The sequence below is a fragment of the Anguilla rostrata genome, chromosome 7 (assembly GCF_018555375.3).
Source record: "Anguilla rostrata isolate EN2019 chromosome 7, ASM1855537v3, whole genome shotgun sequence".
In the NCBI taxonomy this organism is placed as follows: Eukaryota; Metazoa; Chordata; class Actinopteri; order Anguilliformes; family Anguillidae; genus Anguilla; species Anguilla rostrata.
This window is the reverse complement of record NC_057939.1, coordinates 55,731,961-55,757,919: the sequence shown is the minus strand read 5'-3', so window position 1 is coordinate 55,757,919 and position 25,959 is coordinate 55,731,961. Positions and strand designations below refer to the sequence as shown.

The window sequence follows — 25,959 nt, the reverse complement described above, 5'->3', positions numbered from 1 at the left end:
AATACAGTGCCGACGCATTTGTGTTTGCTATTAAGCGTCACTCCCTCTACTGTCTGACCTAAGTAGTAAAATGAATATATTCACTGGGCATGCCCATGCCTCGTCAGGGCGTGACTTATTTACTCCGTTTTAAAATAGAACAGGAAAGTATTAAATTGCACCATATCCGTAATCTCCTTTAAAATAACTACTACTTGACACATCTAGTCTACTTCGTAATGAAGCCTGATTGGAACTGTTTAAGGACGTGGTCAAAATACACACATTGGGTAAATGTAATCCTTTATTGATTAAAACTGTTATGATACATATTTGGGAAATATTGGTTGTTGGAAAACAAATGTAGACAGTGATCTTGTATCTAACACACTGTGTGTGTGGAGCTGTGGGTGGAACAGTAAACTATAGACTTTCAGTTAATTTGCCACCTTTGTGAACTATAGGAGGGATCTGTGGCTTTGGGAAATGTTCTTGGAAGGCTGTCCCTGGATTGTGTAAGACCTTGACTCAGTACACATCCTGATTCATTTTGAAAGTTTCTCCCCAAAAAGGTATCGAAATGAACTGAAAACACATCCCGTCTCGTTTTGATAGTTCAGTTTTCCAAAAGAAAGTCCAATTTTCAGTTTTATTTCTAAATCAACATTATGCTTTTATGGTCTGCAAAATTAACTAATGACCAGATTGTTTTTTCCCCCCATAATTATAACCTTGTTTCTGTTATATCAGCAGAACAAAATACAGTCACCAGTAAATGAACAGTTAATCCCAACAAGCGACCACTAATGTGCAACTTTGCTCCTGTGCCGTTTATGTGTTTGTAACTAGATTATAACTTGATAAGTTGGCCATGTGCTCTCCCACACAGACCAGTCTCCTGCTGACCACACTTAATTACAATCAGTCAGTGACCCCCTTTGGGTGAAACTAAATTACGTTAAAAGTATGCATCACAAAGCCACTAAATCTTCCTGCCAACCATCGCAATCAAAACAAAAGTACCCCCCGCTGAACACAGCAAGGCCTTCTCAGATATAAGCAGGAAGAACACAATGATACAACATGACAAACATGTTCAAATAAGGTCTGCTAACATAAATGATATGGACACTGTTGAGCCACAGCTGATATTACTCTGGCTGTAGAAGGACAGAAAAGCATGGTGCAGGAGGAACAAAGAGCCCTTCCTCTCCTGAGGCTCACTCTCCGTACGGAGAGTTTCCCAGGCTGAGGGCGGCGAAGGGCCCAGCCGCCTCTGCGTCCGCCTCTTCCTCCTCATCTTCCTCTTCGTCGTCGTCGTCCTCCTCATCGTAGTCGTCGTCTCCCGCCCCGTACTCTTCCTCCTGCTCGTCAGCCCCTCCTCCTGATGCCAGGTTTTTCCAGTAGGCGTGGTACCCCGAAGCTCCGCCCCCATCGTCTGCGCAGCTCTGCCGACCAAACTTCAGATTGCGGGCTGGGGGGGGGGATTGGGGAGGGGGGGCGGCATGTGAGCACAGTGCACAGCTAAGAGGCAGACAAGCTGCTCATAATAACATTACTTACTGGACATGCTGAGGTCCTTAGTTTCCTGCGTTTCGTGCCCACACTTGGGGCAGGGGAGAGACTTCCCCTTCTCCTGCTTAAACACTTTACTCCTGGCGTGATCGTCACAGTAGCAGGCCTGGGGACAGCAAAAATAAATGTAAACGCATGCAAAGAGAAAACATTTACGTGCAATCGTGGCGTGTTTGTGTTTTTTTTTCTTTCTGTTTGACTGACCTTGCAGCGGAGGCAAGAGTGCTGGCCAAGACGATTACAGGAAATACCTGCAATGAGAACAGCGTCACAGACAAGCGCTCGAGAGACACTCCTCTAGTCATTCTTTCTTTGTCCTCCCAAAGGCCTGTCGCTATTGACAGTGCTCTACCAAATCAAAAGGGAAGTAGTCCATAAAAGTAGTCCATTGTTTTTAATCTGAATATAATGTTTACATTGATATTTGAGTTCTTTAATGTTATTGTAATGTCCACAACAATGCCAATATTGGGATAATGTAATGTACAAAAGTTTACATAGGAAGCAATTACATTTTTAAGGTGTTTTTTACAGTAATAAAAAAAATGAACTAGTAATGTAATATAAACACAAGTCATAATGACATTGTGTAAATTCAGGCCACTCAGAAACAGTGATGTCACACTTACACTTGTATGTTTCCGCCTCCAGAACCTGGCAGCTGGCCTGATGCTCAAACTGATCGTCTTCACACAGGAAGTTATGGCAGAAGGAGCAGCGAAATATCCGGCCGCCTGTGGCAAAGTGAGACGGCGATCAAGCAGGAAACGCCCGAGAGACAGGTACCCAACACGGCCACACCCGGGCAAAGCCGCACACTGTACGCAGGGCAGCGGTCTGTACACAAACACCCCCACCCCAAAACAAACAACACCCCCAGCAGTGGAGGCATTAAACCCGAGTCTTCCAGGGGTGGTGATTACCGTGATCCCAGACGCAGCGGTCACACTCGATGCAGTCCGCGTCCGACAGCGGGCACGTGCAGGCATGTGTGTTCAGACACTTCGCTCCGTGGCAGACCCAGGCCTCACAAAAATCACACACCGCCCCCTGCAGGCATCATTTGAAAACACAGGGAATTATACCATGCCACTCGAGAGAGGTGGTGTCAGGTTTGTTTCATGTACACCGCAAAACAAAATTAAGCCGAGAGTTTGTGCTGAAAGTACCTTAATAACAATGCACTATACTGATAGACAGGAGAACGTTCCAGGTTATCAACAGACATTATCTTCGGCATTGGATCAAGCAGGAGCTCAATGTCAAAAACCCTATTTTTCCATGAGTGCCTTTTTAAACACACACTGAGCTCATCTAAACACCAGCCTGTATTACACCTTACCACCATGCCCATTCCGGTGCTGTGGACCCCTGGGTGCTTGATTACACAGTCAGAAGACTTCATACACTTTGTTTTTCCTTTGGAAAGACGAGAAACAGACATCATAGTAAGCAACCACTACTAAGACACATTACAGCTCATAAACATGACTCATGAATGACTTTCCTTGTTTCTACCCAAATTTCAGCAAACCCTTCTCGAGATCAGGAGAATTCTGATTAAACTACTTTTCTTGTCATTTTCTAAAGGCCATAGGCATTAGACACAGACTGATGTTTTTAAGCCTTACCACACTGCGCACACATGGGCAGCTTCTGTACAGAAGAACAGAAGTAGCAGAACGCTCTGGTCTTCTGACGTCTTGGTGTCATTTAACCAAAGAAAAATACGTAGGAAGAAAATAAATATGTTGTTAGTTGGCGCATAAATTAACAGGTGAGCTTGTGGTTCACTGTGGAAAATGTAATGCTCTCAGTAACCGAAATAAACAACCTACAGGAGACTTATGTGCATAAAAGATATCGTGCTGTGCATGGTGTGTGGCCAACTTTCTTCTCTCAAATAAATCTGCAAAAGGATCCTTACCTCAGGCACTTGTCACACTCCTGCAAAACAAGAGTACCATCCTCATTTAACAACGTATTAACATAATAAACTTCGTAATAAGATATTTTTGTGTCATTTGGCTTTAATCAAATGTCTACAGATTGAAAAAGCTGTGCTGAAATCTTCCTGACTTTATGAAAATATGACCTCTGCATTAAAAGAATCGAGCGTACCATGGCAGAGTTGCATGGGTGTTTGGCCACATCGACATGCTCCCTGTTAGCACGACTCTGTTTCTCCCTTTCCTTCCGGTTTTCAGCTTTCTTGCGTGCTCCCGTCTTCTTTTTTGGCATCTTTCAATGGACCACAAATCCTGTATCATAAGGAGACAATCATTAGAGCTCAGAACCAACACAATACTTTGGTTAAAATGGCATTATAATTAATAATCCTTAGTTATAATTAAGAGTCGCCCTTAAATATACTACAGCACCGGTCTGAATGCGCAATAAAACTCATTTTAGACAGCATGCCACGTAGATTATCGTTCCATACACTACAATGTCTTAATACTCTTGTGTAATGGTGCATAAATCACTCTGCATCTCTTCTACTTCGCTTTCATAAAAGTAACGGTAATGAGATTGTTTTCTCATCCGAATATGCATAAGCAGCTAAGCTTTGTAGAATAGTTAGTTGTCATCTGCTACGTCGGTAGCTCCCATAACTCTACTCCCCGACTAGGTTTCCCGTACCTCACCCTTTGCTAACGGTGGCTACCTCTTTCCCCAGCACCAGGCCACGGTCCCGCCTTGTCAGAATCATCAGAACCTCAACACCTTCAATGAAGTCGTGAAACTAAGTTGGGTTTCCTCTCACTAACAATAAATCCTTCCTTAAACTTCTGCAAGGTGGTGGACATTTATGAATGTGAGCTTGACACTGCTGACCTGTTACCCAGCTAGCACAAGCTAGTTAAAATACCAGCTGACGTTATATGCTATGGCACTAAGCGGTAGTTAGCTAGCTCGCTGGACTGGCTAACTACAGAGTTAGCCATCGCTCCTCTGAACTTACAGCTAACGAGCTTGCTAGCAATAGAAAAATCACCAAAACATGGATCAAGAGCCACATACAACATACATAAATATTATTTAACAACGCATTTTGCTAACCAGATAGCTGTAATAATTCAAGTTAACCCCTACCCGGTAAAGCAGAGATGACCCACGCAGCGTTTGCTTAAGCAATGACGTCCTGTCCCACACAATTTACACTCCGGTCTAACAAACCAGGAAATAATTCAGTTCCTACCCAGAACGGTAGCCAAACCAAAATATCAGGGTACTTGTTGCGGAGCTTTACAGTCTATGGTAGCAAGTCAGGCATATCATCATCAACAACAACAACAATAATAATAATAACAACACCGCCTATATAGTTTGGAATGTGTTCCCCCACAGTTGGAGGGTTATTTCTTTTTTCTCAAACACCTTGTTAGCAACCCTTCCACTACTATTACTTCGGTAATGATCACAATTGTGATTTTTTAACCTGGTGTGATAAAATATGCTATAAACTATTGTACTTCCAACCATAGACTATAGTGCATATTTTATCTTAATTACACTTAAATTAAACAAAATGAAAGCAATTTGGCAGTGTTTGTGTTTTATACGTAGACTGTAGATGGTTCCCCCCCACCGGACTTTTGCTACAGGAAGGATAACATCCGTAGAAATATGCTAAACAAATCCAGGAGATGGCGCTATTCCATTAACTTTGTAAAAGATCTTTACGCGTTCAGGCCAAATCACAATACAGTAGCAAGCTAGCATCGACACCACAAAGCACCTCCTGCGCACCCAGCAGTTCAGAAATATCGTCTCATGAAGCAAACAGACGTTGGTGGCGTTTGTTTGGTATAGCAAGCTAGTTACGTCTGTAGCACTGATATATTCAGTGTGGTTCGCGTAGAAGAAGATTGATTACTTGGAAGAAGAGAGAGTGAACGAGGAAAACAAACTGAGACCGTGGAGCAGGAGTCAGCTCGGCAGCAGGGAACCAATCGGCTCGGGATTGATATGGCAATGTCCCTTATTCAAGCCTGCCGCAGCCTGGCTCTGTCAACATGGCTGCTCTCTTTCTGTTTTGTACATTTGCTGTGCCTGGATTTCACCGTCGCGGAGAAAGAGGAATGGTACACCGCGTTTGTGAACATTACCTACCTGGATCCTGCGACTTCAGAGATCAAAACAGAGAAGACCGAGTGCGGCCGCTATGGCGAACATTCACTGAAGCAGGATGCCAAGGGGGTGGTGGTAATGCCCTATTTTTTGCACGACAGACAGGCTTGCGATCCGAACACTAAATTTGCGATCCCCGCTAATGCTAGCTTGTGGGTAGCTTTGATAGCAAAGGGGAACTGCACTTACAGAGACAAAATTCGCCATGCCGCAAGCCAAAACGCTTCTGCGGTTGTCATATTTAACGTGGGCTCCAGCAATGCCAACGAAACTATCACAATGCCCCATCAAGGTAAGTTCCTCGCCAGAAGCTTGTGAACACAGTATTAGCTGCGATCGTAGCTTGCTAATTAGAAATAACCCGCTACCTACCTACACGCACATGTTAATGGTTGCAAGCTGGATAACGTTAGTGCAAATAACGAAGCCTTCTGCAACAAGGCCCTTTTTGCAGAACATGGCCAACACACAATCTACTTGTAGCTTTATATGCAATGTGGATTTCTCGCTAGCTAGTTTTTTTCATGGTCGCATTTTGTATGATTTATAGCTACGTTTCTTCTTATTCTCCGCTGTAGACTGAATTTGATTGTAACTAAGTCTAGCTAGGTAACACTTTGTTAGGTAAAATTTCCTTCTCTTTTTTATTGGGGGGGGGGGGGGTGATGTCGCCCTGCGGTGACATCATAACATAAGCACAGCTGTACCTGTTGCAGACCGCCCGTCCACTTTATATGCGCAAAACGGTGATATGTCCCATCGTTTTAGCGGCTTTCCCCAGTTTTATGCTGGCATGCAGTCGATTTTTCATGCGATACCCTCTGTTTTATCCTTCGGAGTCAGACAAGTACAGTCTTGCACGCAATTCTAATGACAGCATGCGTCTTTCTAAAGCCTGACCCTATACGTAACTCGAGGTTACGGCTTTTTCTTTGCGGTTAGTAAAATTAGCAACAGTTGTACCCACAATTAGCTCGCTATAATCTGTTTGCACACAAACGTGTGATACATACAAGTATACAGAATATAGTGCCATGCACAGGTTATCTGTATAGTATTTCTACAATGCATTGTATGCCTACATTCTGTGCTAAATACACAGCATTTTTTCCCCATACCAACTTTCCAACACCTCTGTTGCAGTCATTCCTAAAAATAGTGGAATACGCTATAGGGATGTCTCCTTAGGACGTATCGCTACCTAGTTGCGTTCTCCTATTAGGCTGTTGATTCCACAAAATGTCTCAAAATCACAATATTGATTGATATTGATTTTGCTAATGTTTCATATTGCTAATATTGAGTGAAAAGCACGAAAAAAAAGTCATCATTACATTATCATGTTACTTACTTGGTTGATTTACCAGTGCAATGTATTTGTACTGTGGCTCTATTTTGTACAGAATTATAGATGGTTGTCATAGTTGTTTACAAAAAAATTAAGTGCATGTGGTGCGTGCGTGTATTTTTTACGTCTTTTTACCAGACTCTTGCATGTTAGTCTATCCTCGTGGTGTGTGAGAACACTTGAAGTGAGCGTTGTCATAATGACAACACCCTTAACATAACACACATAGGTGTTGTTCAGCCACGAGATGATGGTTTTGCAAGGTAGTGGTGTTTTGTTTGAGTTGGTGTTGACGTTCACGCCTGGCTGTGTTTTTGCGGTCTGACCACTTAACATTCATGGTCTGTGAGGTTCAAGCTGGCTTTCTGCGACAAAGCCAGCCTGCAAAACCTCTCTTTGTCTTATTTAAGTATAACATATACTGTTATGTCCATTTTCATACGGCCTCTGTAATTATGATCCCTGTAATTTCTGTTCTGGTCTGCCAGACTCTTAGCTTGCCTACACACGTAAGATTTAGTTCTGCTTCGTGGTTTCAAACGAAAGCACTTGTGATTGCAGTTGTATCTGAAACAGCCGTCACTTTAATCTGTGGTTAGGTTGTGTCTTGGCTTTATGAAGATGTCTAAATCTGGTGTAGTCTTCCCTATGATGGTATCAACATGGAACATTTGTGGAACTGAAGGCTATTTGTGTAGTACCTGGTTCGTGATAACTTCATAGCATTGGTCGCACAGGAAAGCGATTAGGTATTTAAGAATGTTCAGTAGTTGGAATGCTATGGAAATTTCCTTAGTACGAAGCCTGCATTGGATCAAAATTCACGCTTTGGTCGTGACCGCGAAAGCACGGAAATAGTCGAGAAGCTCAGATACAGTCGACCAAATTTGATTACTTTAACCGAATACTCAAGCGGTTTGAATTCTTTGCCTCCCCTCCACAAATGCCAGTTCGTTGAAATGACGGCAGACTGGCATTCTGCTCTGGGAGTATTTACCTGTATGAAGCATATGGACAACATATGCTGTTTGTGCTTTGTTGACAGCCTTTTTATAAAGAAGGGCCGCACTTTTAATAGACGGAGATGTCTTCATGGTAGTTTGGAAAGACATGTCGTGAGGCATCGCTGTAAATGAACGTAAAGGAATAAATCGAGTCTGCAGACTGAACCCGGGGTGACTCCTAGGGGGAAATCTTTCCTGGGTTGTAATGCCGTGGCCGCTGTGATTCACGCATTCCCTGTGGCTTTGCGATCGCGCACGTAGATCGTAGACCCGCTGATCGATGTACGCTTAATGTTTTGTTGTATAGCAATAAGGCCACGTTGCCAGATACGCCTGCATCTCATGTTTATTTATGTGGCTTTTGACGGAGGTAATTAATAAATAATTAGTGCTTTGTTTTTTGTGTGAAAAGTTCTGTGTCCTTGAGGATTTACACAGACCTCATAATATTCACGAAATCATGCTGTTTACTTTTAATGGGCCGACTTGGCCTACATTTTTTTGATAAGTATTTCATTCTTTTCCACAGACTTACTCGCCATCCCAACAGATGGATTTTTTTTTCTTCTGGGTGTTTTGTTTGTTTGTTGGAGTAGTTTCTGTCTTTTCCATCTGGTTTCTTGCTTTTTGAATCGGAGGCATGCATCCAGGACGTATGTCATGACTACCTCCAGACCCGACGGGGGGGCGGGGTGGGGAGGGGGGGGTATTCGATGCTGATGGAGAGCAGCTGTCTCGTACCCCTAGATTTTACACCCCCTAATGGACTGCCACATATCTGCCCGCAGACCCCTGGGGTTAAACACACGCTCGGAATGTGTTTCCCCTTCTGAAACGTTCTCAGGTCTGGAAACACTTCAGCGAAAGGCGTCTTCAGTCTAACTGCAGTAGGGCTTCGTTTTGTTTGTTTTCCCTGGACATTTGAGATGGTTCTGAAAGACAAAGTGCACTGAACCCAGGCCTCAGTTCCTGTTACTTCACTAAGATCAGCAGAACAGTTACCCGAATGCAAAACAAAGAGTCTCATTAAAGCTGTTCTTCTTAAAACCTGGGACTGCTTTTGAAAATTCCAGTAATAATTTTTTTAAAAACAGTGGCAGTTTTGCATGCAGGTCCAGATTGTATCTGGATGAAGCAGGGTCAGATCATGATTTTGACGTTCGGCATGTTAAAGATGTGTCTTGTGATCATATTTCAGTTGTCATGTTTAATCGTATTTAATATAGCGCGCCCGGTATCCATGGAGCCCGGGTGCTCTCAGTCCTGTCGATTCGGGCCTGCGTCTGAAGCAGCAGGTTCGTACTCGCTGTAGATGGGAAGGAGTCCCTCTGTAATGTCGTCCCGCTCATGATTTAGTGTTGCTTACACCGTAGTTTCCTTTTATCTCTCCTCTGCTGAATGCATCATTTCAGCACTCGAGTTTCAGTCCTGTACCAGGCAAAATTCTGGATGTGCAAGCGCCTATCTTTCTTCTTAGGCCCATTTGCTTTTACTGTATAACAAATAGACTAATGGCTTCATTTATTGGCGTTGGCCTGTGAAGGTGTTTCAGGGTGTGCAGCGTTTAAGGAGTTTGGCCTGGATCCCGCTTTGCAGGCTGCCCTGTGTGTTGTGCTGCAGTGTGGGCTTTTTCTTGTGTTCCCAGTGCAGCGCTAGTGAATGTTGAAGCAGACGACCATTTTGGCTCTGGCAGGAGCCCTGTGTGAAGCACTGTTCCGCAGCATTTGCCATCTTGGTGCAGAGAGTCAGTGTAATTCAGCATCCAGCAGGCTACCCTAACGCACGACAGCCCTACCGCCTGCACACAAAAGGCCCCACTCAGCAGTTACGCGCTCATCTGCTTCCAAAATTAACGGCTTCCTCAATTCCCTCTCGCACGGACCGAACCGGCACGATGTGTGTGGAATCTGTCTAACACCGTACTGCACACCTCGTCTTTGTCTGCTGCTATGCTTCCTCCAGCCCGGCAGCGTATTTTTAGCGTTTGCTTTTGTTGCGGTTTCTCATTTTTTCCGTGCCGTTGCTAATTGTTCCTCTGGGGTTGAATGTTTGAATAGGGAGCGTAAGCTGCCTCTGAAATGCTGCTTGCACAAACTTTGAAGTCCTTGGAGGAAAAGTATGGGAGTCTCAGTGTGTTGGTGTCATGTTTCAGTAGGGTGTTTGTTATGTGTTGGTGTGTTATCTGAGTTGCGCGTATGTTGGTGTGTTATTTGTGTTATGCGTATGTTGTGTGTTGGTGTGTTATTTGAGTTGCGCGTATGTTGGTGTGTTATTTGTGTTACGCATATGTTGTGTGTTGGTGTGTTATTTGAGTTGCGCGCATGTTGTGTGTTGGTGTGTTATTTGTGTTACGCGTATGTTGTGTGTTGGTGTTATGTTGGAGTCTGGTGTATGTTCTGTGTTGCCGTTGGTTTGCGCTCTATGGTAATCCCTCAGACTGAGCCAGATGGGCACATTAGTGAGAGCAGTTAATCCAAACCGCTTTAGGCTTCTAACATGCAAAAGCCACTGTGGGATATATAGTATGTATAGTGAGATATCATATAGAAGGCTATGTTCCAGGATACATTTGCACACTAGAGAACAGTGATACCAATGGGGGCCGAACCCAAATTTGGTTGATGTACGTATGGAAATGTCTGAGTTATAGTATGCTATATCAGCAAGTCCCCTGCCCCCCAAACTGATTTTTTAAGTATGTTTCTTGTCTGTGTAAGTTTGTGGTATATGCCCCCCTGCCAGCATCTGTTTGTGCTGCATGGTGCTCTGGTTACAGCTGATCCTGTTCCAGGTCCTGCTCTGTTTGTGCTGCATGGTGCTCTGGTCACAGCTGATCCTGTTCCAGGTCCTGCTTTGTTTGTGCTGCATGGTGCTCTGGTCACAGCTGATCCTGTTCCAGGTCCTGCTCTGTTTGTGCTGCATGGTGCTCTGGTCACAGCTGATCCTGTTCCAGGTCCTGCTCTGTTTGTGCTGCATGGTGCTCTGGTTACAGCTGATCCTGTTCCAGGTCCTGCTCTGTTTGCTGCATGGTGCTCTGGTTACAGCTGATCCTGTTCCAGGTCCTGCTTTGTTTGTGCTGCATGGTGCTCTGGTCACAGCTGATCCTGTTCCAGGTCCTGCTCTGTTTGTGCTGCATGGTGCTCTGGTTACAGCTGATCCTGTTCCAGGTCTTGCTCTGTTTGTGCTGCATGGTGCTGTGGTTACAGCTGACCCTGTTCCAGGTCCTGCTCTGTTCGGGCTGCATGGTGCTCTGGTTACAGCTGATCCTGTTCCAGGTCCTGCTCTGTTTGTGCTGCATGGTGATCTGGTTACAGCTGATCCTGTTCCAGGTCCTGCTCTGTTTGTGCTGCATGGAGCTCTGGTTACAGCTGATCCTGTTCCAGGTCCTGCTCTGTTTGTGCTGCATGGTGCTCTGGTTACAGCTGATCCTGTTCCAGGTCCTGCTCCACTGCTTCAGATCATCCTGGTGCAGTGTGAGCGCTGGCGGCCATGGCGACCGGTGCTAGCCTCCGTGTGCACGCGCTAGCGGTGGCATTCGGACCTCCATGCGCCGTTTCCAAGGGGATCAGGCCTGGCCGTCGCTGTGGTGCTTAAATATAGATTCCAGGCCAGCGTCCGACGCTCAGAAGATTAGTGGTCCCTGCGCTCAGTGCGCCGGGGAAACGCTTTACTGTAGACCTCCTGAGGCCCTTTCTTACCTCCTCTCTGCCGCTCCCTGAGTCGGGCCTTTCTGCAGTGTGACTGTAATTAATGGAGTAAATGATGGCGGGTTCTGATCTCAGTCGGTGATCGATCTGATTTGCTCCGGTAAATGTTCAGCCCTGCAAGGGGATAACACACAAGTAGGCTGTAGTGATCGTGGCGTGTGACGGGGTGTGGTTGGCGTGTAAGTGTGTGAGTGGTGTAATGTCAGGGGTTTCTCCCGGACGTCTTTGAGGTCGCTGATGCTCGTTCGGCCTTGCGCTGAAAAATGGCCCCCGCTCCCCGCGCTGATCACCCGCTCCCCGCGCTGATCACCCGCTCCCCGCGCTGATCACCCGCTCCCCGCGCTGATCACCCGCTCCCCGCGCTGATCACCCGCTCCCCGCGCTGATCACCCGCTCCCCGCGCTGATCACCCGCTCCCCGCGCTGATCACCCGCTCCCCGCGCTGATCACCCGCTCGCTCTTCTGCGTGTCTGTTTCATGGCCCCTTTACTGCCGCCTCGCAGTTTACAGTTTGCCAGTACACCCCCCCTCCCCCCACCTCTGCCCCGCCAGCTGTTATGTGCTGCTGCAGTGATCTGAAGGTGCTCCGAACACTTCGCAGTCTGGCGGCGCTGTGTGAGCTGGTGTCTGAGTCATGGCCGCTGTCTGTGTGACAGCCTGGCTTCGGCTGGGTGCCATGGAGCCGCACGAGGGAGCGCGGGTGCAGACAGGCCAGTTTGAGACGCTGGATTATGTAATAGAGCGTTCTCAGCACTGTGTCACGCACTGCGTTCCTCTTCATACACACGTCACACACTGCGTTCCTCTTCATACGCGCGTCACACACTGCGTTCCTCTTCATACACGCGTCACACACTGCGTTCCTCTTCATACGCGCGTCACACACTGCGTTCCTCTTCATACACGCGTCACACACTGCGTTCCTCTTCATACACGCGTCACGCACTGCGTTCCTCTTCATACGCGCGTCACACTGCGTTCCTCTTCATACACGCGTCACACACTGCGTTCCTCTTCATACACGCGTCACACACTGCGTTCCTCTTCATACACGCGTCACACACTGCGTTCCTCTTCATACACACGTCACACACTGCGTTCCTCTTCATACACACGTGTCACACACTGCGTTCCTCTTCATACGCGCGTCACACACTGCGTTCCTCTTCATACGCGCGTCACACACTGCGTTCCTCTTCATAAACGCGTGTCACACACTGCGTTCCTCTTCATACGCGCGTCACACACTGCGTTCCTCTTCATACACGCGTGTCTCTGAAGCGCAGCACCCTGAGCAGTCAGATGCACCCGGTCACATGACCGTAGCCGCTGACCCAAATGGAAGTTGGGCTGCGTGCTCCAGTTTCACGGGATACACGGGCGGTTCGTCTGCGCGGCAAAAGGTCGGCTTTCTGTTCGGCCTGCCCTGGCTGCACACGCTGGGACTCGTTTAAAGCCGCTTTCCAAGGTGGAATGGTGCGGTACTGGGGAAGAGCGATCTGTGTGAGCCCTGTGTGCTGCTGTGTCGCGGGGGTAGCGGTATGAGCGCGCCTCCTCTCTGTAGCGCTAATTGAAGCTCAGGAGGAGGGTGAGAAACACACAGCGCTAGCGCTAGCTTGCAGCCGAGAGCACAGGTGGATCTGACGGGACGCGCAGCGCAGTCATAACAGCACTTTACTGCAGACCGACTCACAGCACAGTGGGGGTGCAGGTAACACAGTTTATTTATGTACAGCGTCTGCACACTGTCTCGTGTTAAGTACCCTACGTTCTGGGTCGTGTTCAGAGTCGGCTTGTTTAGGTGTGTGGCTCTGTTTCCCGACTGACGGAGAGAGACTGGTCTCAGTAAGAGCCAGAGCCGTCCTAATAAGGACCCACAAGGCAACACTCTGCATCTCCTCCTGTAGGAGCTCCTCTCTTCCTCTGTCTGCAGGAAGTGAAGGGATCCTCTCTCCCTCTGACCGCATGAAAGAGTAAACCCTAACCCTCCTCTCCTCTCTTCCTCTCCCCCCCCCCAGGTGCCGGGGACATTGTGGCCATCATGATCCCAGAGCCCAAGGGCCGGGAGATTGTGGCCCTGTTGGAGCGCAACGTTACCGTGACGATGTACATCACCATCGGCACGCGCAACCTGCAGAAGTACGTGAGCCGCACCTCGGTGGTCTTCGTCTCCATCTCCTTCATCGTGCTGATGATCATCTCGCTGGCCTGGCTGGTCTTCTACTACATCCAGAGGTTCCGCTACGCTAACGCCCGCGACAGGAACCAGGTGGGGCTCCGTTGGCCCGCGGCCCGTCCCATCATCCTCGGGGAACTTCCCGTCCGGTGCAGTCCCCCCCCCCCCCCCCCGGCGGGGGCAGAAAGAGGTTCAGCCCTCAGGGGCAGAGGCATTGGCATGGGAACAGGAGGGGGGGTGGGTATGCGTCCAAGAGGCAAAGCACAAAACAGCCTTTGCAGAGGTGATCATGGGAGGGTGGAGGTCAGAGCTTCAGTTCAGAATGTGAAACTGTGGACTTCATCTCCCACGATGCTCTCTGTGAAATGCTTTGCGGTACTCCGCCTTTTTAATCCTTCCCTGGTGTATATGGGTGTCAGATATAAGTGCCCCCAGACGCTGCTGGATCTCCTGTTTCACCCGCTGTACGGTAACAAAGGCATGTACAGCCATCTGTCATACTGGCATTTCCCCTATAACACGGTCTCAGGGTGGAATGGCTGTGTCTGCGCAGTGGGGCCTGTTCAGACCGCTGTAATATTCTGCTTTAATTGTACAAAATAAGCACGTAAACCTCCAGCCTGCGCGGGGTTCACTGTGTACATATAAACCTCCCAGTAGAGATTTACCAGATTAGCATTGTAATCTGTTTTTAGATTTTGGAAGGATACTGATGCCTTGTGGATTGAAATTGAATAGCTTATGGTTAGAGTTGTCACTGAGCCAGTGATGATAGTGTTAAACTTGTTATGGCCTACTGAGAAAACACAATTCTGTAAATATTATTATAATAATAATTCCGAAGCCCCTTCAATCCAACTACAATAATAAAGAAAATTCCCCATTCTGCTTAATTCCTGAAAATTCAAAGAGAAGCTGCTGCAGTTTGTGTGCAGACTGTGCCTCACAGGAAGTGTGACGGAAACAGGAAGGTGTTCGGAGAGAAGAGGCCTGTCTGGGCTGGGGGGCTGGGCTGGGCTGGGGGGCTGGGCTGGGGGGCTGGGGGGCTGACTGTGTGCCTGCTGCCCACAGATTTGACGTGTGTTTAGTCCCCTAACGAACGGTGGACAGGACGCAACACAAGCCGCTTATTGTCTGAACTGTTTTCATTTTTCGGTTCATGAAACATTACTCAGAAGGTGACAGCTGTTGTATAGTGCGTGCAGGTGTGTGTGCATGTGTGTGTGTATTCACATGGGTGTGTGTGTACATGTATGGGTGGTGTGCATGTTGTCATGCTTCACGTTAGCGCACTGTAGCGTGTTTAAGGGATGCAGCATCACCTGCTTCTTTCTGTCTGTTCTCTTTGCAGAGGCGTCTTGGAGACGCTGCCAAGAAAGCCATCAGCAAACTGCAGGTTCGGACCATCAGGAAAGGAGACAAGGTAGAGCCGTGTGTGTGTGTGTGCGTGTGTGTGTGTGTGTGTGTGCGTGCGTGTGCGTGTGTAAACTGATACAGCAATCAAAGCATTGTGGGTATTTTACTGATATATCTTGCTGTGCATGGCACGCTCTCTCTCAGGAAACCGAGTCTGATTTTGACAACTGCGCCGTGTGCATCGAAGGCTACAAGCCCAACGACGTGGTGAGGATCCTGCCCTGCAGGTGAGGAGGCCGTTCTGTCTGTCGCAGCGACCCTGAACACCACAGCAGGGCTGAACACCACAGCAGGGCTGAACACCACAGCAGGGCTGAACACCACAGCAGGGCTGAACACCGCAGCAGGGCTGAACACCACAGCAGGGCTGAACACCACAGCAGGGCTGAACACCACAGCAGCACTGAACACCGCAGCAGGGCTGAACACCACAGCAGGGCTGAACACCACAGCAGGGCTGAGCACCACAGCAGGGCTGAGCACCACAGCAGCACTGAACACCGCTGAGTGTTCTGGCACATTGTGCTGCACGCTGGTGTGCTGCAGCGTGACAAGGCTGTGCATAGCACTCCCACTCACGCATCTTCGTTCGTGCGACGTGACAGACAATCGCATTTATTACTGCATTATTTATGCTTATGTGCTACTAAGATATTAGTATCTTGGGCAACCTTGTTGTCTTTAATGTTCTGTTAAAACTACGATGTACACATTTTATTTTATTTGTTCTTGTTACACTTCAAATATTCTCTAATCTATTTTCCCCACCGGAGTTTTTTGGGAGTGATGAGGGTTTGTCTCGGTCGTAGCTGATTGGTCCAGCCCCATCCTCACGTATGACATCACTCGGGCATTAGCTGACCCACATTCCTCCCCTCATGGTTGTTCCTGGAGACAGTTAACGTGCAGATTGCATAAGGGCCGCACGTGGAGCCGGAGCCTGGCGGTCTGCTGATGATCACGCGTTCTGGAGCCCATGAGCCAAGCAAACATCACGATGCGCTAGCGCGCGGCTTCACATGGCGGTCTGCGTGCTCATAGCGGGGGGGGGGGGGGGGGTCATAGCTGCGTGAGTCTGCGTGCCCAAGCGGGGGGGGTACGACAGGCCAGGGAGATTCCTGCGCTCTCTCACACGTGTTGTGTTCACGCCTGCGTCTCTTTCTCCACCAGACACCTCTTCCACAAAATCTGCGTGGACCCTTGGCTGCTGGACCACCGGACCTGTCCCATGTGCAAGATGAACATCCTGAAGGCGCTGGGCATCCCTGTGAGTCTCCCCACTGCACGCCAGACCGCCAAAACGCAGGGCGCCAAGAGGGCGGGGCGCCAAGAGGGCGGAGCCACACTCACAACAACACGCTGTGTACCCTCATTAGTCAGATTCCACTGAACATGGAGACTGATGGCTGTGGCTAATTCAGAATCCGCTGTGGACATTCTGTATATGAAGGCTTTAACATCTGAGCTGGTCTTTATTCCTGTTTTTGCTGCTACACTCGTCCTGAGTGACGTGTGTGTGTGTGTGTGTGTGTGTTTTGTGTCGAGCGCTCTTAGTGCCCCGGCTGGCCTGTGTGTTTGGGCAAACGGGTGAGGGTGTGTCCTGGCAGAGGGGGGTGCCCGTCCCCCCTGTCCCATGTGCAGTGCGTGGGGACATGTGAAGCCAGTTACCATGACGACACTTAGGGATTTGCCTGCTGTCCCCAGCCCAACGCAGACTGCATGGACGACATCCCGCCGGACTATGAGGAGTCCATCGTGGGCCCGCCCACCAACGCGGTGACGGGCGCCAGTGACATCACCGTGAACGAGAGCTCGCTGGTGCTGGACTCCGCCCTGCGCCTGGTGGCGCTCCCCCAGGTCTTCCCCGACCCCGACACCCTGGCCCAGGGAGGAGAGAGCCATAATATGGACATCAGTGAGTGTGTGTGTGTGTGTGTGTGTGTGCATTCGCGTGCGCGTATGTATGTGTGTGCGTGTGAGAGAGAGAGAGAGAGCCACAACACGGACAGCAGTGTGTGTGCGTGTGTGAGAGAGAGAGAGAGCCACAACACGGACAGCAGTGTGTGTGCGTGTGTGAGAGAGAGAGAGAGCCACAACACGGACAGCAGTGTGTGTGCGTGTGTGAGAGAGAGAGAGAGCCACAACACGGACAGCAGTGTGTGTGCGCGCGCGTGTGTGTGTGTGTGAGATAGAGAGAGAGAGAGAGAGAAAGAGAGCCAAAACACGGACAGCAGTGTGCGTGTGTGTGTTTGTGAGAGAGAGAGTGTGAGTGTGTGCGCGTGCATGTACGCAAGTGTGTACGTGACTCGATGGCTGCTGACTGTGAGAGCTGCTGACTGCTTTTGCATGAGGAGGCAGGGGAAACCCTTGCTCCCGTGGCAACAGCATGGCCAATTACACCTCTCGCCCTGGGTCGCGGGACGGCACTGGCGTGGTCAGGAATCGATAATTGTGGCCAGTGAGACGCGATGCCCCATGATGCAGTGCTTTCAGCGCCCGCACAGTGTGCTACACACAGCACCAGCAGCCCCTCTCTCTCCCTGCTTCAGGTCTGTCTGCGCTTCTCTCCGTAGATGACTCTTCATGCTCTGTGCCTTTCCCCGTCAGCCTGTAAATCCAGCCTGTTTTGTGGTCGTTGCCAGGGGCAGTGTTAATGGAGGGATTAGCCTGTTGATTATTACCTTCTTATTTATAAATTACATTTTTTGGGTTTCGCATGTAATCGGTCTGTGCAAGGCCCCCCTAACCTTACACAGGTGGACCCAGTTAGGCCCCCTAACCTTACACAGGTGGACCCAGTTAGGCCCCCTAACCTGACACAGGTGGACCCAGTTAGGCCCCCTAACCTTGCACAGGTGGACCCAGTTAGGTCCCCTAACCTGACACAGGTGGCCCCAGTTAGGCCCCCTAACCTGACACAGGTGGCCCCAGTTAGGCCCCCTAACCTGACACAGGTGGCCCCAGTTAGGCCCCCTAACCTTGCACAGGTGGCGCTGGGCGCTAATGATCTTGTGTAAGTGCTCGTGCTCTTACACACGCGCCCGTATTCTTGTTTACGTGGCTACGGTTTAATCCGGGAGCGTAATCTTCGTCCCGCTAATCTTTGTAGCTCCAGCCTTATGCTAAATATTAGCGCTGAGCCGCGCGTTTCTACTGCATCCAAACCTGGAGAGCGTCTCATCTGAATCCTACTTCAAGGTGGCCGAGGGGCAGGTTCAGGTGTTTGTAAAGAAGGAACAGTCTGTCAGTATATGGTGGCGTACAAGCAAGTGCTCTCAGATCTTATCTTTGTACGAGTGTTACGCAACTTCCTTCTTTGCCATGAAGATGAAAATCTGCTAAATCTGCGATCCATTGTTTGGTGTGAAAACAAGGTTTTATTTGTGTATATGTGCTGTACTGAATTATGAGTATATGCAGCCGCCTGTACAGTGTGGAGAGCAAGCATTATTCAGCACCAACGTGCTCTGAACTGGGACCTTGATTAGAAGTGGACCGACGCTAATGGCTGTAGCATCCTGGTTAGCGCGCGTTTCTGACCTGGGTTGGAGGAGGAAGCCCGGCCCCCCCCCCGGCCCCCCCGACCCCACACAGGCCACACCCCCTGGCCCCATCACAGGCCACACCCCCTGCCCCATCACAGGACCAACCCGCCCTGACCCACACAGGCCACACCACCCCGGCCCCACTCACACAGGCCGCACCCCCCACCCCGGCCCCCCCTGACCCCACACAGGCCACACCCCCCACCCCACACAGGCCACACACCCTAGGCGTGGAGCTTCGGCAGTTCACTAACACAGTCAGGATTAGCTGCCTCTCCAGCCAGTCTCCAGTCCCGCTGTGGCTGTGATTGCATCCACTGCAGAGTGATTAAATTCTACCTGAGTGCAGTTCCTCCACCTGCTTCACACCGTTCTTCAGCTAACAGTGTACAATCCTGGAATGTTTTAACGCCCTGCGACCTGCTGCGCCAGGGCCCAGGGCTGGCGGTGATTACCAGGCGCATTGTAAAAAATAATCTGTGAAATATTGTGGGTAGAAATTGCACGCACAGCGCCACCTTGTGGCTGCAATATTCCTGCTCTGTTCACGAACGTACCGTCCGTCATATGTAGTGAACTTTCTGAAATCAAACCAGCTGGCGCTCCTGGTAGGTTTTCCAGTAGAATTGTGCACCTTTCGGTAGCCGTTGTTCAGATGAAAGTGCGGGACGGGCCTGTCCTGGGAGTGTGTAGGTGTGTGTGCAGGACGGTTGGGGAGCGACGGGGTCGAGTGGACGGGGCGACGGTTTTCTTGCGGAGGGTGTTGTGCCACGAGTTCAGTGCGCGAGGGGACACGCATCACTGCCCTGCCGGACTCGGCCCGGCGCCGCCAGCTGGAACCGTTACTATAGCGACGCGCCCCCCGACTCCGGAGCGGGAGGAGGCGGGCTGTAAATACTCTGTGGCTGCGCAGCCGCTCTCCTCTTTCATGTCTTTTTATCGGCTGCGCAGACAGCTTTAAGAGTGCTTAGCCGGGTCCTGGTTCTGGGGGACCCCGAGCTGCTGAGAGGCTGAGGGGTCCTGGTTCTAGGGGACCCAGAGCTGCTGAGAGGCTGAGACTGAAGCAGGTTATTCTTCAGTGGATATCTTTTTTTATCTTTAAGTACTGGGTCAGATTAAAGTGTAGGCTCTCTTACTGTATACGTAAGGATTTTCCATTCTTAGTAGCTCCCAATTTATAGCATCTCTGTCATTGTGTTTTCTCAATGCTGGGAAATGAACTACATAAGGACGAACTAAACAGGAGCAAACTGCGTCATTCAAACAGAATGGCTGCTGTATTCAAATTGTGACATTGGAACAGAGTTTGCATAAAAGAAAGCCTAAAGGCATTGATTATGCAATTCAAACAGGGTCATTTTATTGTTTCAAAATGTTGCACAGTGGTGTGCACTAAACTAAATTCAAGAAATCCCACACAAGGATATACAGGAATTATAGATACATGTATATCTACAGGAACTATGATATATGTATATACATAGGATCTATAGATGTATGTATTTCTTCAGGAACTGTGGATAAGTGTATCTATCTGAACTACACAGCCTGCCTGGTAGGGGTAGTATTTATATGTACTGGCTCCATGCAGATGGTTCAGAAGCTTGTTTACCGTTAAAAACATGACCTATGAGTCTGTATTCAGTGCACTAATCTGACAGAGAGGCAGGTCACGCGTAGCCCGGTGTACTTTAGCCTAGCCTGGGGCCTGTGTGTGCACTGAGAGACAGAGGATCCCACAATGCCCTTCTGCTGCCTCGCTGTAGGCCTGTAGTGCGCTGGGGGGGTGTTGGGGGGGGGGGGGGGGTCTTGCTGTAGTACTGAGTGCCACTCTGTTTGCGGGGTTGTTTGCCGGTGCAGTGAGATGAATGGGCTGAGAGAGCTCTGTCTGCAGTGGGCTAGTCTGTATTGACAGCTACTGCACACACTCGATGCTTTTGCATGAAAAATGGCATCTCAAGTGTTGAGCAAAAAAAGTGGTAGTCGGGTAGAGTTTAGAATACTTTGATTAATTAATTCTCAAATCATTAACAGTCGTCTCTTTTTGTTGTGATTTATATTTAGGCCATATGTCTTGTTGTTAAATGAAGTTTTTAAATTAGGTACTGAAGCCCTGTGCTATTTTAGAAACAGCTCGCTGTTCAGCGCCATTGCTACGGTAAATCTGAGGGAAGTGTGTCGTCTTCGTCTTTTAATGAGATGACGGAGCGTGGGTGGAGGCTAATGGCTTGTGGATCCCCGGACTTAATGGATTTCATTGCGTTACGCAAGTGATTCCTCGATCAGCTGACATCAAGAAAAACAGTCATCTCCCCAGCTCTGTTCCGTCTGAATAGGATCTTTTCAGTGGCGCATGCTGAGTTCTTGCTATAAATTACAGTGTGTTTCTGTCACTAGGAAGCGATTTACCTTGGAACTAAAATATACTTGAAAAATTGAGCGATATGTTGTGAAAATGGACACCCCCCTGTGTGGTATATTTTGATCATAATACGCAGTAGTGTTGTGTTCAGAAGAAAACATTTCTCCCTTATTTTCCTGCACGTTGGCCAGGTCCGTCTCCTTTCTGCACAAAAGCCCCTGCTCTCCTTCTTTCCACAACCCCACCATCTTTCCGTTTACCCCTCCGTCTCCCCCCCCATCCCCTAATCAGCCCCAGAGCCCCCCCGCGTTCCCCGAGGAGAGCTGCAGAGTGAGGTCATCTTTGAAAGCACAGCTGCTCTCGTGTGGCTCTCTCACCTCTGTGCCTTTCTCTCGGCCGTTTGAAGCGATGGAGATAATGAACATTCTCACCCGAGCGAGGGCGTGACCTTCCTGATCCCAGGCCTGAACACGCCATTCAGATCGCGAGCGGTCATTAGGAATCCTCTCAGGGCTTATCGTAAGAGGTAAGGGCGAAAGAAACTGTGGAGGTAGCATAGCTGAGTTACTAAGCCTCAGGGCAAGGCATCACATTTATCCGTTTGTTTTGCCTTAATAAATAAGAATCAATGGAAAAGGAGAACTGCAGTGATTCTGCTCCTGGTTTGTGACTGATGGATTCCTTTTCCACAAACACGGTTTCATAAGCTATTAAAAAGCCCTTTATCCCGCTTCCCTGTGACTCGTTTACGTTCACTAAGACATTTAGCTTATCTGCTTCCATCTTACAGACATTTAGCGGACACAGTTGGCAGAAACAAAACGTAAATAACCGACACAAGTAATAAAAGACTTCAGTTATATATTTATAACTGATTTCAGGCTTGTGTGCAGTTGACATCTACGTTTGTGTGAGATAAAATGATAAATATTTATATATGGCTCCCTTCGTGTCTTCCGTTCTGATGCCTGTAGTCTTTCCCTCATCTTGTAAAACCTATAAACTGCAGTCGGCAGGATGCCGTTCTGTGCCACCGCCGCCAAGCTCTCACCCCTGACCTCCCCGGTGACCTCCGACCCGGCGGTTCACCAGATCCCGTTGGCATTCCGGCTGTGCTGGGGTCGCGGGCCGTGTGAGGGAGGTGTGCGTGAACACGGTCCGCTGGTCTGGATGTGGGTGAGCTCCTCCGCGGCGCTCCGCTAGCGGTGACTTACGGCTCTGCCTTCTGAGCGCACTTCATCTGTCCCCGAGGCCTGCTGAAGCTGCCCCGCCGTGGGGAAAGAGCGCGCTGAAGCTGCCCCGCCGTGGGGAAAGAGCGCGCTGAAGCTGCCCCGCCGTGGGGAAAGAGCACGCTGAAGCTGCCCCGCCGTGGGGAAAGTGCGCGCTGAAGCTGCCCCGCCGTGGGGAAAGAGCGCGCTGAAGCTGCCCCGCCGTGGGGAAAGAGCGCGCTGAAGCTGCCCCGCCGTGGGGAAAGAGCGCGCTGAAGCTGCCCCGCCGTGGGGAAAGAGCCTGCTGAAGCTGCCCCGCCGTGGGGAAAGAGCGCGCTGAAGCTGCCCCGCCGTGGGGAAAGAGCGCGCTGAAGCTGCCCCGCCGTGGGGAAAGAGCGCGCTGAAGCTGCCCCGCCGTGGGGAAAGAGCGCGCTGAAGCTGCCCCGCCGTGGGGAAAGAGCACGCTGAAGCTGCCCCGCCGTGGGGAAAGAGCACGCTGAAGTTGCCCCGCCGTGGGGAAAGAGCACGCTGAAGCTGCCCCGCCGTGGGGAAAGAGCACGCTGAAGCTGCCCCGCCGTGGGGAAAGAGCGCGCTGAAGCTGCCCCGCCGTGGGGAAAGAGCGCGCTGAAGCTGCCCCGCCGTGGGGAAAGAGCGCGCTGAAGCTGCCCCGCCGTGGGGAAAGAGCCTGCTGAAGCTGCCCCGCCGTGGGGAAAGAGCCTGCTGAAGCTGCCCCGCCGTGGGGAAAGTGCGCGCTGAAGTTGCCCCGCCGTGGGGAAAGAGCGCGCTGAAGCTGCCCCGCCGTGGGGAAAGTGCGCGCTGAAGCTGCCCCGCCGTGGGGAAAGAGCGCGCTTTGAGGTCTCCTCGCTGGCCTCCTGTTTGAGTCAGCTTTGAGGTCTCCTCGCTGGCCTCCTGTTTGAGTCAAGCTGGGTCAGACATATATTGTAGCTGGGAATGACATGTTGTTGACCTACTTTTTCGGGGCTGTTTTCTGTGTCACGGTTAGCATTTGGTCTCTGGTGTCTCCTGTGGTAAAACATTAACCCATAAATAATCAGAGGGGCGCAGATGTGGGTCCGTCGGGGAGCGGGGAATGCCTGCGTGGGCCGCATGGGGTCTCCATGCCGACCTGCGCTGCTGATTGGACCTGCAGAAGAGGGCGTCTGTGTGGAGTGGTGCATTCTGGGCCGCGGAGCCAGTTTCAGGCGTGTGTGTGTCTGTGCACGCACGTGTGTGTGGATGTTAAGGTGCGTGTGTGTGTGTCTGTGAGTGTGTGCATGTATGCGTGTGTGTGTGCGCATCAGTGTTTGTGTGCATGTGTATGTGTGCGCACGTGTGTATTGTATGTCTGTGTGAACGAGTGCATGCGCGTATGTGTGTGTGTTTGCGTGTGTGTGTGTTTGCGCGTATGTGTGTGTGTGTGTGTGTGTTTGCGTGTATGTGTGTATGTGTGTGTTTGCGTGTGTGTGTGTTTGTGCGTATGTGTGTGTGTGTTTGCCCGTATGTGTGTGTGTGTGTTTGCGCGTATGTGTGTGTGTGTTTGCGTATGTGTGTTGTGTGTTCGTTGGGGTGTGTTTGGCGTATGTGTGTGGGGTTTGCCGATTGTAGTGTGGTGCCGTTGTGTGTGGTTGATCCAGGCCGTGTGCAGGTACCCCAGCCCATGGCGAGCAGCGAGTCCAGCAGCACCTCCCTCATCCTGCCGGTGGAGGTGGGCCTGTCCGACGTGGAGCTGTCCTCGGACCACGCCCAGGAGGAGGTGAAGTCCTGAGCAGGGCGGGGCGGGGCGGGGCAGGGCGGGGTGGGGCAGGACATCTCCCCGCCCGCCCGCCTGTCCGCCCGTGAGCGGGAGCGGGGTGGTGTACGTTACAGCAGAGCAGAGCGGTGTACTCCGCACAGGAACAGCAATAGAAACATGGCGCTATATTACCCTCCATCATGACCTCCGCTGCAGTCAGACCCCCGCTCTGTCCTCCACGGGGCTGCAGTGTGTCTCTCCTCCTCCACGCCCCGCCCCATTCCCCCTCGTTCCCGAGCGCTCCTCCCCCGGCCACACGCCGCTGCTCAGGAGAGAAGCGGCTCATCTGGGCCTCGAGGAGGAGCCGCAGCTCAGACTTCTGGGTGTCGTTGTTTAAATCCCCTAGAAGGCATGGAAGTGTAACCGCTTCAATCGCTACGTCCCAAACGCCACTGCCAAAATGTTCCAGTATGAAACTCTAATCTTTCTGTACACAGTGTTTGCTTTGAGTGCCTGTGTGAACCAGCATCAGAAGATCCCAGCTTTAGGGTCCCAGAGCGCTCCTGCAGGAGCCCCACTCTTTCACCGGCGCTTTGTACACTTTGAGCTTTTTCTTTACACGACTGTCCAAGAATCCCTCAACCTCTGCTAAACAGTCTGCTTTCCTGTACATTTCTGTTTCCCATCAAAGATACCAGGGAATCCAAGTTAAAGTGCACCTTGTGAGCTATAACTTATTCCTCCATTTTATTTTGAGAGAAGGGGAAGTTGGAGCTTCCTTTTATTTATTGTTTTTTGTTGGAGCCAATCAGAAGCATGCTGATGGCCCAGTGCACCATGTTGGAGCCAATCAGAATCCTGCTGATGGCCCTGTGCCCCATGTTGGAGCCAATCAGAAGCCAGCTGATGGCCCAGTCCCCCATGTTGGATCCACTCAGAAGCCAGCTGATGGCCCCGTGCCCCATGTTGGAGCCAATCAGAAGCCTGCTGATGGCCCTGTGCCCCATGTTGGAGCCAATCAGAAGCCAGCTGATGGCCCCGTGCCCCATGTTGGAGCCAATCAGAAGCCTGCTGATGGCCTTGTGCCCCATGTTGGAGCCAATCAGAAGCCTGCTGATGGCCTTGTGCTCCATGATCCCTGCATGGTCTGGGTGCCGTTCAGCCTCTGCTTCTGGGGTCTGTCCTGTTTTGGCACGCTCAGCAAAAAGGCACATGGAGAAGGCGCGGTGAGTTGCTGAACAGAGCCGTCTGATTGGCTGTCAGTCACACCACGTGCTGTGTGCAGTCGCGGTGTCACAGTTCCAATCATTGGTGTACCGGAGAAATTTGCGATTGTGAACTGAGATGGGGGGGATGGCGGTGGACTGGGGTGTGTGTTTATGTGTAAAAATCAAAAACTGCATGTGCCTAGGACACCCGAGACACAGCCAATGGCTATGAGGGACACCACTGCCCCCAAAATCAAAGGAAAGACAGGTTGGGTGTATTTTTGGGCTCTTGTAGACCTGAATCATTCCGATTTATTCCTTTCAAATCAGGCGTTTTCCACAAAACAAGCGGATCAATAAGTAAAATTAAAATGGTCCAATTTAGACAGCTGAACTTGGCAGGAAAGTCCTACAAAGAGGGTTTTTTTTTTTTTTTTTTGCATTTTAAGTTTGAGAATTTCCATGCAGGCTGTTTAGGAAAAATGAGACGAGCGCTTCAGGTTTGGAGTTTGGCTGGGTACCCTCCACATTCAAATCAAAGTCAGGTGGTCCTGTGCTACCTGCC

At 50.1% G+C, this 25,959-nt stretch overlaps 2 protein-coding genes across 4 annotated transcripts; one reads left to right on the top strand and one right to left on the bottom strand.

Moving 5' to 3' along the window:
* Nucleotides 1-265: 265 nt before the first annotated feature.
* On the bottom strand, nt 266-6,280 carry znf330 (zinc finger protein 330). Of its 3 annotated transcripts, none has more exons than XM_064345332.1 (10): nt 6,061-6,280; nt 3,676-3,815; nt 3,482-3,501; nt 3,186-3,256; nt 2,897-2,973; nt 2,478-2,604; nt 2,184-2,288; nt 1,759-1,805; nt 1,543-1,660; nt 266-1,453 (listed from the first exon to the last, which is right to left on the bottom strand). In XM_064345332.1, the coding sequence occupies exons 2-10, from the start codon at nt 3,793-3,795 to the stop codon at nt 1,200-1,202; spliced, it is 939 nt and encodes a 312-aa protein (XP_064201402.1). In that variant the 5' UTR covers nt 3,796-3,815; nt 6,061-6,280; the 3' UTR covers nt 266-1,199. The 3 variants fall into 3 exon arrangements, with proteins under 3 accessions (XP_064201402.1, XP_064201401.1, XP_064201400.1); XM_064345331.1 differs by lacking the exon at nt 6,061-6,280 and adding an exon at nt 5,671-5,808; XM_064345330.1 differs by lacking the exon at nt 6,061-6,280 and adding an exon at nt 4,651-4,805.
* rnf150a (ring finger protein 150a) lies at nt 5,244-24,919 on the top strand. The gene is made up of 8 exons (XM_064345336.1): nt 5,244-5,980; nt 13,766-14,016; nt 15,275-15,346; nt 15,484-15,566; nt 16,510-16,606; nt 17,044-17,236; nt 18,785-18,801; nt 24,100-24,919. Exons 1-8 carry the CDS (start codon nt 5,527-5,529, stop codon nt 24,217-24,219), a joined length of 1,287 nt encoding a protein of 428 aa, XP_064201406.1. The 5' UTR covers nt 5,244-5,526; the 3' UTR covers nt 24,220-24,919.
* Nucleotides 24,920-25,959: the final 1,040 nt, after the last annotated feature.